The sequence below is a fragment of the Gymnoscopelus braueri genome (genome assembly GCF_963280865.1).
Source record: "Gymnoscopelus braueri genome assembly, chromosome: 15".
NCBI lineage: Eukaryota > Metazoa > Chordata > Actinopteri > Myctophiformes > Myctophidae > Gymnoscopelus > Gymnoscopelus braueri.
In genome coordinates this window covers 38,419,305-38,430,403 of record NC_137620.1, presented here as the reverse complement: position 1 = coordinate 38,430,403, position 11,099 = coordinate 38,419,305, and the positions used below count along the sequence as shown (strand labels likewise).

The following is an 11,099-nucleotide window of genomic DNA, read 5'->3' as shown; positions in this document are numbered from 1 at the left end:
CCCGGTAACTTTGATGTTTTACTTGTTTTTAAAGCACTTATAACACCTTTCTACCTTTCCGATTGCCTGTCCAAACTGTCCCATGAGGTCAGTGTCCTCGTCAATGTGCGAAAAAATTATTCTAAAAAACATGGCAAAGCAGCTTTTCTTCTATGGGCTGATAATTTGAAACAAACTCCCATTACATGCAACGACCATACAGCTCAAGGTGCACTTTTTTACTCTTGCTTTGTACTAATTGTAAAAAAAAAAATCCCACGATTTTGTAACCCATTTTTCACCCAGTGCCAATGCCTAAGCTTGTAATCCTGGGCGCTACTCTCCCTCTGCCAGCCTGGGGAGAGCCCCGAACTGAGCTCATGCTTCCTTCAACGTATGTCGAGCAAACAAGCCACTTCTTATGACCCGACAGGGGGGAGTTTCCCCGGTAGGACGTAGCGCATGGAAGAAACACGATATTTCCAATCAGTTCCTTTCCCCTCCATCAGGCGCCCCGGCTGACCAGGGGGAGGCAGTATAGAGACCAGGATTACTGCATGATTACTGCATGAGCAGCCAATGAATGACAGGCTAGCTTTCACCAGGTGTAATGATTGCTAGAGTGTGAAGAGACATGGGTTGATATGAATGGTCTTAACTCGAAATATATACATCACACAGCTTAGATCTTTGGATTAAATCGGAGAGCAGACCTGTGCGCACTTGGTGATGTAAAATACATTTCTGTAGTGTAGAAAATTTGGCCACAGTGACTTTACGAAAACACGGGGCATTTCTCCTCTGTCCTCTCTCCCCACTAGTAAAACTACAAATTATTTCAAAAGAAAAGTACAAGCACACCGTCACGTGTCCACAGTAAGCTGGATTTTTTAAAGTTTGAATGGATTTTCTAAGTGAAAGTATGTGGGAGGAGTTAGGTGCCATACTTTTGGGGGAGAATAAATACATAGTGAAGATATCTATAGTGTGCTCGCTGCTGCTGCAGCGAGCCCACAATTAGATTTTTTACCCAACCAGCACCCAATTCGACCAGTCTTCTATACCCTGCCCAAGATACGTACATCTTTAGAGAATCCTCCAGGTCGGCCTATTGTGGCTCAGACCGACTCCTTGCTGTCTCCTTTATCTGCCTTTGTAGATGCTCATATTAAACATTTTGCACAGTCCCTTCCGTCATATATTAAATACTCCACAGACTTTATTAATAAGATCTCTAACCTTCAAAATATCCCAGATGATGCCTTAGTAGCCTACTGTAGTTACTTTGGATGTGACAAGTTTGTATACTAACATACCACATGATGGTGGCCTTGAGGCCCTGAAGTTTTTTTTCTGTTACATCGAGATGACTCTGATTTTATCATTGAGTTGCCAAGCCTAGTTATTATGAAACATAATTATTTCAAGTTTGACAACGATTTTTATCTCCAGGTTTCAGGCACGAGTATGGGCTCAATTTGCGCCCCTAACTATGCTAATCTGTACATGTGATATTTTGAGCACGCTTTTATTTGTCCAACCCTAATCTCTCAAGAACAGAGAACAAACAGCAGAGGTCGCTGTTTTTCATTTTCAGTTGGCCTGGGTTCCCAGCTTGGTCCAACCCTGACATCAACAGCTATTCGAATAGAATTTTAAAATGGTACCGGTACATTGATGATGTTTTTTGCCTTAATGTAGATGAACTAAATGATTTTCTGAGACTGTTGAATAGTTTTGACTGTAATTTGCAATTTACTACATTTTCTAGACATGTGGGTCATGAAAGGCAATGGAGGTTTATCCACAACATTATACAGGAAATACACTACTTTTGGCCACCAGTTTCCACCCTACACCACTTAAAAGGGGCCTCCCCAAATTCTACGGGTCTGTCATTCTACCGAAGACTTTTGTGAGAAAGCCTCAGCTCAGATATGCGAGACAGGTTTGTGCAGCGAGGCTACCCGACCACTTGGGTGGATCAAGCCTTTAACACAGTGCTCCACAAACCTCGTTCTGAACTGTTAACCAAACCACCAGTAATAAGAACAAAAACAAACAAACAAATCAGTCACCTGTATCACAACTTATTCCCCTCACTCGCAAGCTATCAAATCAGTCTTCAAAAAACACTGCCACATTTTACAGTCAGACCCTGAACTAACCACTGCCTTTCGTGATCCTCCTCCGTTTCTTTCTAAACGTGACCACAATCTCAACCTTGCTAATGCCTATTTTGTACAAAATAAACCAGCACAGTCCATCTCTCCATGAATTGAGTATGTGAGCACCCCAATTGAAACAAGCCAGTAGGCTTTTTGGGGCTTTTCAATCCTATTTAGTTGACCTAGTATTTTGAACTGTACTTCCATGTGCTTTTTTTCTCTGCAAACTTCTAAATAAAGTATTCAATCAATTTAATCAATCAATCAATCAAAATCAATCAATCAATCAAATCAATCAATCATCCGAACACGCCTTTGCCCCTTACCAAAGAGAAACTATCGCTGTGGTCATTCTGTGCAGTGTAATAACACAACTAAATTAACAGGCATCCACCCACGGGGAAAAGGTTTCCTATTAGAATTGTCATCACCTGCGACAGCACCCATGTAATTTACATGATTCAATGCCCCTGTGTGGCCTAGCCTATGTTGGTAAAACAACTAGAAAATGTAAACAGCGTATACGCAGGAATTATCATGATTATCCTGTAGCTATTCACTTTAATGATGCAAAACACGACATATCCTAGTTCAGATTCCAGGGGATAGAACAAATTCAGATGCCACCTATGGTGGTGATATGGACTAAAGAGAAGAGAAGCCTACTAGATCTTTACATTACAAACATTGGCCCCTAAAGGCTTAAATGATGAATTTGCACTTAACGTTATGCCCTGTGTAATAGACCTGTGCTTTTATTTTTGTTGGAAATTTGTGTTTTATACTTTTACCTTTATTCTCACTGTGTGTTTTTCATTATTACTACTGGGTCCACTAATATCATTTCCCTTCTTTTATTGATATTGAAGACCTGGTCGGATGACTTAGACATGCCATTTCCTCTACAATTCAGAGACGTAATTAGTGAAGCCATGACTGTCTACTTGGTCTGAAAAATTTATATACAAAAAACTATGAATGTTTATATTATTTAAACTACATTTCAACCAATGACCCGGGGATACATAATGTGAATAATTCTTCCTCCTCAGCTTTTCCCAGAAGGACAACCAGCTATCTGGCTTATTACAAGCGATTCAGAATCGGAATCAATCTACTGGTAAAGAATGTTTGTCAATATGCTCACACAGTGCAATTCAGAACACTAAGAGATTACTAGTCCAGTGGCGGACAAAGTTCTCAACCACCGTAGGCTACTTGAGTGAGTCAAAGTACAGATAGCCTTCTACTCCTTTTCAAATATTAGCATCTACAAGTGAAGGTTGATGATGCTCAGTCAAATGTGTGCTTAAAGGGTAAGACCACTTTGGTAGAGGTTTGGGTTGTGTAGTTACCTTGCCATGATGTAACTCCAAAGGTGGACAAGAAATGAAAAATAATTGCTCCATTAATTAGAAATTGATAATTAAAAATATGCTCCCCATTGACTTACATTGTACACTGAAACAGCTCTCAAAGTCACTCTTTTAGCCCATAAACGAACACAAACTAAGCTGATTCAGACAATATAGAACATCACCAAACCCAGTACTGTTAATTTTTTTTATAAAAATGTCAACTTCCTGATGATTTTACTATTTGAAGATCCGGATCCGCCGATCCAGTCCAGGTTTTCTTTCTAATACAAATAGCTAAATCAACAGTAAGTTAACATTTTTATAAAAAAAAAAAACAGTACTGGGTTTGGTGATGTTCTATATTGTCTGAATCAACTTTGTTTACATTCGTTTACGTGCTAAAAGAGTGACTTTGAGAGCTGTTTTACTGTACAATGTAAGTCAATGGGGAGCATATTTTGAATTATCAATTTCTAATCAATGCAGCAATTATTTTTTATTTCTTGACCACCTTTGGAGTTACATCATGGCGAGGTAACTACACAACCCAAACCTCTACCAAAGTGGTCTTGCCCTTTAAGTCAGTAGCCTATACTGGAGCACTTGCTCTTAAAATGAGTATTCAAAAGTAGGCTACATGCTTTAAAAAATACTCAAGTAGCCTATTCAACAACAAATTAAAAAGCATATTTCCTTTTTAATATCAATGCAATGCTGTAAGATACTATCAATAATAGTGAAAAGGGCAGATCTAAGCTCACATGTCGCATTACAGCGTGTTGTGAACTTGTAAATTTGCTAATTTTCAGTATATTTGAAATAGATCTTAAGTAATCAATTCATAATTCATTCACCCTCCCCCCTTCCTAGCAATGTAGTGGAGTCAAAAGTACAATACAAAAATACTCAAGTAAAGTGCAGAATACAGATTTACTCAAGTAAATGTAGACTAGGCCTATACTTCATTACTGTCACTGCTATGTCTCGTGATCTCCCTGTGTCATTGAAATGTACTGTACATTTCTGCTTCTTCTAGAAGTGGAACACGGTAAAAAAGCAGCAACACAGTGACCTCTACTGGAAACACAATGTATAGGTCAAGCTGTGAAGTCTGTGGAAACCTAGCCCTGGAACATGACTGTCCTACCATGACAGTCATGGACCCACTTGTTCCTGGTTTTGATCTTTTTTACATTTACATTTACAACTCTCACGTACATACACGTTCAGATTTCAAATATGGTGCTTACCCGCGAACCACGGATGTAACAAGTTGAGCCGAACCACGATAAGTACCAGTATCGGCCATATTGTTCAATAAAAAGCATTTGAATCCGATCAGCGGCCATTTTCTATTTTTTAAATAATTGTTTTGTAATGTATCAGAGTGCAATACAGCTCCCAACCGGTAGTGTCGCATAGTTGAAAGCATCTGAGAAAATAAATCTGAAAATCAGAAAAAAGAAAATGGCCGGCGATCGGATTAAAAAGCTTTTTATTTAACAATACGGAATATACAGGTACTTAAACCTTTTGCGGCTCAACTTGTTACATCCGTGGCATGGGGGTCAGCATTTATATTTGAAATCTGAACGTTTATGTAGATTATGTACATTATGTAGCAGTTGTCAAAAATCTAAAACCAGGAACAAGTGGTTCTATGACGCTTGTGACAGAAACCGAAAGTATAATGACAAGATAATTATTTGAAGAAGAGATCATGACGGCTCCAGATTTCCAAATCAGTGTTTTTACTGTGAAGTCCTCGATGTGCATTTATTTATATATCTCCCTAATGTGGACCAGCTGCTACATCACATCTGTGACAGGTAAGAGGTAACATTAACGTTACATTAATAATTTAAACGTAATTTACTGCGGAGTTACCGACGGGGAAGGGTGGGGCTGCAAAAGTTGAGTAGGCCGGAGTGGGTTTTGGAGTGAGTCTTCTTGATACCCTTAGATACCGGCCGGAGTGGGTAATAACTTAATGATAAGTTCACGTTTTCTTAAACGACTCATTTTCATATATTGTTTCGGTCTGCAATTGAATTAGGCTGTGTTCTGATGCTGAAAAGGTGAACAATAAACTATAAATTAAACGTACGTCGTCCTCATCACAGGAAAGGAAATTACAGTTACAGTTAATGATAGCCCCATTACGAACCTCTCATTGTGCTATACAGCTCGGAGATGAGGTCCTACTGCGAGGTCTCCCAGAATCGGTTGAACGGCCGCAAAGGGTCCGCTGTTTACACTTTTTGCCACATCATATCCAAAAACTAATGGTAGATTACAAACTATACAGATGTTTAAGGTATGGTCCGGCATCATACATTTTAGGTCGGAGACGAAACAACCCGTTTAAATCGCTTATTTAGTCAGCCTGTAGCCATGTTAACCATTGTAGCCGAACCGGGAGCAGTACTGGCACCGGACGTAGGGGGTTTTCAGGGTTGAATGGGAAACATGGCCACAGGCTGACTAAATAAGCGATTTAAACGGATTGTTTCGTCCCGACCTAAAATCTATGATGCCGGACCATACCTTAAACATCTGTACAATTTGGAATCTAACATTAGTTTTTGAATACGATGTGGCGAAAAGTGTAAACAGCGGACCCTTTGCGGTCGTTCAACCGATTCTGGGAGACCTCGCAGTAGGACCTCATCTCGGAGCTGTATAGCGTAGTGAGAGGTTCGTAATGGGGCTAATAGTAGGGGGTACTAACCACCAAAAATGGCCAAATCGTTACGCGGCGGATAAAAGCATGAAATTTGATACAGATGTCCCTTGGGTCATCCTAAAACATCCTAGAAGGGGTGCCCAAAAAAATCTTAAACAGTAAGTGAGTTATGGACAAAATTCAAAATGGCCACCTAAACTGTTGACCGTTGACTCAAAAGACACCAAAAGAATCTCCAAAAAGCATACAATTTGGCACATATGTCCCTTGGGTCATCCTAAGACATCCTAGAAGGGGTGCCCAAAGGAATCTCAAACAGGAAGTGAGTTATTGACTAAATTGAAAATGGCCGCCTAGTGTTGTCGATTGACTCAAAAGACAACTAAAGAATCTCATAAAAGCATACAATTTGGCACACATGTCCTTTTGGTCATCCTAAGACATCCTAGAAGGGGTGCCCAAAAAAATCTTAAGCAGGAACTGAGTTATTGACAAAATTGAAAATGGCCGCCTACAGTGTTATCTATTGACTCAAAAGACAACTAAAGAATCTCATAAAAGCATACAATTTGGCATACATGTCCCTTGGGTCATCCCAAGACATCCCAGAAGGGGTGCCCAAAAAATCTTAAGCAGGAACTGAGTCATTGACAAAATTGAAAATGACCGCCTACAGTGTTGTCGATTGACTCAAAAGACAACTAAAGAATCTCATAAAAGCATATAATTTGGCATACATGTCCCTTGGGTCATCCTAAGACATCCTAGAAGGGGTGCCTGAAATGATCTGAAACAGGAAGTGAGTTATTGACTAAATTGAAAATGGCCGTGTACAGTATTGACAGATGATGCAAAAGACACTCATAAAAAATAATCTCTTAAAAGCATGACATTTGGTACAAATGTCCCCTGGGTGATCTGAATGCATCCTAAGGGGTGCCAAAAAAAGTTTTAATAGTCTCTCAATGGAAAACACTCCTCCCACACGGGCACTGCTACAATATTCAAATCGAGCAGCCAATCTGGCATTTGGTCCAGAAGCCTGAAAGCTATGCAATCTCTACCATCTCCTGACAAATATGGATGGATTAAAGTCGCTGATTCGTGGACACCTTTATGGACACTCTTGCCAGAGGCTGCTTAAGTTTGTAGAGAACTCAAGTGTGGCTGCAAAGCTGAGCCCTTCTGTTCGAGAAAGTGTAGATGCCGGGATGCTGGGTTACCTTGCAGAGCATTATGCCAATGTGCTGGTAATTGCGAAATGGCACACATGAATGTAGTTACTAAACACTAATCACAAAAAAACAGTAATGATCAAGAAGAAAATACATGAGAAGATAGAGTGTAAAACAAGCAAGAAGATGTAGAGTGCAAAATAAATAAGATGCAGAGAGTAAAATAAGAATATGCAGAGTAAGATAAGATGCAGAGTAAAATAAATAAGAATATGCAGAGAGTTAGATAAATAAAGAAGATTCAAAGAGTACAATAAAAAAATAATGCAGAAAGTAAAATAAATAAGTGATGTAGAAATAAAAACAGAAGGTACAGTAGACTACAAAATACGGCAGGTTATGCACTGCATAACCTGTCGTATTGAGTCTGCATAATATGCAGACTGCCATGGTCAACCCTTTAAACAGCCATTTAGAATTTCTTCAACATGGTCCCTTCCTAAAAAGTTTAATAAACAAGCAAACAAACAAATAAATAACCCCTTCTAGGATATATTAAGAAGCACTCAATGTACGTACCAAATTATACACTTTTATGACGTCCCTTTATGTTTTCTTTTGTGTCAACTGCTTTAGGCGGTCACTTGCTGTTTAAAACCTTTTTGGGCACCCCTTGTAGGATGCGTTCAGATCACCCAAGGGACATTTGTACCACATTTCATGCTTTTATGAGATTCTTTAGGTATCTTGCATCATCTTTCAACACTGTAGGCGGCCATTTTCAATTTAGTCAATAACTCACTTCCTGTTTCAGATTATTTTGGGCACCCCTTCTAGGATGTGTTAGGATGACCCAAGGGACATATGTGCCAAATTGTATGCTTTTTGGAGATTGTATAGGCTTTTTGAGTCAATCGCCAACACTGTAGGCGGCCATTTTCAATTTAGTCAATAACTCACTTCCTGTTGAAGACTTTTTTGGGCACCCCTTCTAGGATGTCTTAAGATGACCCAAGGGACATGTGTGACACATTTTATACTTTTTGGAGATTCTTTAGTTGTCTTTTGAGTCAATCGACAACACTAGGCGGCCATTTTCAATTTGGTCAATAACTCACTTCCTGTTTCAGATTTTTGTGGGCACCCCTTCTAGGATGTCTTAGGATGACCCAAGGGACATGTGTGCCACATTTTATGCTTTTTGGAGATTATTTTGGTGTCTTTTGAGTCAACGGTCAACAGTTTAGGTGGCCATTTTGGATTTTGTCCATAACTCACTTCCTGTTTAAGATTTTTTTGGGCACCCCTTCTATGATGTTTTAGGATGACCGAAGGGACATCTGTATCAAATTTCATGCTTTTATCCGCCGCGTAACGATTTTTCACTTAGTGCCCCCTACTATAAGTGAATGACAGAGTAAACAGGCCTATGTAATCATGCTAGGTAGAGTGTTTGTTTGGTTTAGGTATTTTCTCGAGTCTGACTTTTGCTTTACAAAAGCAAGGTGCTTTACACCTACAAGTATAAAAGTCGGTACACACCTGTATCATGTCCCAACTTACGAAAAAGTCTCTTGGAGCCATGACCAAAACCAAACAGGAAGTCGGCCATTTTGAATTTATAGTGGCGTTTTTGTGTATTTCACGCCATTTTCACGGGTTGTACTTTAATTATCCGATTATCGGATCCGCCTCAAAATCGCTCAGAGTACACAAAAGACCTTAACCATGAAAAGTTATCAAAAGCTTGAGTTTTCGTAAAATGGCATGACCGTGGCAAAGCGTCAAACTTCAACGCCAAACAGGAAGTGAGAATAGCCGATCTACAATTCCTATTGGCTGGCCTTTAAACAGCCATAACTTCGGTTCGCAGCATGCTACCGAGTACAAATTTGGTATGTGGACTAAGACCACCAATAGACGAATCCACAGACGCGCTGCCTGTAGGCGGCCATTGCTGCGGTGTCGCGGTGCGTAGCGTTGACACCGCAGCAATGGCTGCGCGCAGGGCAGCGCTCCGTCGATTCGTGTATAGGGATGAGCTGTAGCTCCGCCCCCTCTGTCTTCCTATTGGCCGGCCTTTAAACAGCCATAACTTCGGTTCGCAGCATGCTACCGAGTCCAAATTTGGTATGTGGACTAAGACCACCAATAGGGACGAGCTGTAATTTCTGAAGCTCCGCCCCCTCTGTCTTCCTATTGGCCGGCCTTTAAACAGCCATAACTTCGGTTCGCAGCATGCTACCGAGTCCAAATTTGGTATGTGGACTAAGACCACCAATAGGGACGAGCTGTAATTTCTGAAGCCCCGCCCCCTCTGTCTTCCTTTTGGCCGGCCTTTAAACAGCTGTAACTCCAGATGGCAGCATGCTACCGAGTCCAAAATTTATGGGTGGATTAAAAAAATATATATATATATATATTTTTTCCAACATTTTTTTTCAGAATTTTCTTTTTCTCAGAATTCTTTTTCTCAGAACAACATTTTTTCCCCCCAATTTCTTTTTTACAACTTTTTTTTGAACTTTTTTTTCAAACTCTTTTTTCTGTTTATCTTTTATTTTCCTTTTTTCAGGTTTCGGCTCATTTTACAGGCTGTAATTGCTTAAGCTATGTAGCCTTAGAGGCTTGTATCTTGGAGTTGGACAGAACGCCGTTCATCGCTGCTTGCAGCTTTAATTGAAATTTGAAGCCCGACAGGGTGATTATGCATAACCACCCTGTAGGGCTTTAAATTTCAATAATGACCACCTCCCCATGCATTATCCCGCTTATTACACGGCTACTTAATATACATAAATACATTTACCCAAAAGTAACAACAAAACAAAGTATTTCCTTGCTTACAGCAATGAAGTATTCCATAAGTATTGGGCTGGGCGGGCAAGTTCGCCTCGGAAAACAAATGACAGTATTCCACAAGGTAACCGGAAAACTCGCCCCAAAACACACTCGCCCCCCATTCTATATACCGCCGATTTGCCTGTAATACCGCCGGATTTGCCCCGGGGCGTCTGTGTTTTGGGGAGAGCGTTTTGGTATTCCCCCGTTGTTGTGCCACGATAAACAAGGAAGTGCAGTGGATCAAATAGAATCCCTTTTCGGTTATTGCATCGTCTATTTCTCTCTTCAAATGTTTTCAAAAACATTCTTGAGAGCAACGTTTAGTTGTAAATGACATTGGTTGTTTGCTTACATGGCTGTCATGTTGGATAAAGCATAAAACCAAGCAGTGCAGGTTGGCACGAGCAGGTGTTCTGAGTCTCTGATTACACAGCGGTCCGTTATAGAGCTCATCGGTCATTATCCAGAAATAATGACCGATGACTGACCAATCAGAATCGAGCATTCAACCAAGCCGTGTAATAATCAGAGATAGTATACTGGGCTATCAATCCCATCATGCATAGCGGGATTTGCTTTTCTTTTGTTTACAAGGCTCTCTTTGTGCCACTGCCCCCTGCTGGAACCGGCTGGAACCAGTGTCCAGGAGGATACAAATAGCTATGTTTATACCACAGTTTTAACAAATATCATTGTTAATACATCTTTCTTTGATATTTACATTAGACATAAGCCAACAGACTAGTGATACCTTTCAAAACGATCGGGTAAAAATTGTGGATTTTACCACGATTTCGCGATGTTTGGATGGAAACTGAGGATTTGGTTAGCAATGCTAGCAAGTAGCTAGCTCTAACTTTATATCTTAGTGACATGTTTATGCAGTCTA

General features: G+C 40.2%; 1 protein-coding gene across 1 annotated transcript in view; it reads left to right on the top strand.

The window, feature by feature from the left end:
* Nucleotides 1-5,153: 5,153 nt before the first annotated feature.
* The window catches only part of LOC308102137 (uncharacterized protein), a 44,666-nt gene continuing 38,720 nt past the window's right edge, over nucleotides 5,154-11,099 (top strand). Inside the window, exon 1 of the mRNA XM_080451739.1 lies at nucleotides 5,154-5,334. Within this exon, the coding sequence (XP_080307865.1) occupies nucleotides 5,226-5,334 (109 nt within the window). The 5' untranslated portion in view covers nucleotides 5,154-5,225. The remainder of the gene's footprint in view (nucleotides 5,335-11,099) is intronic.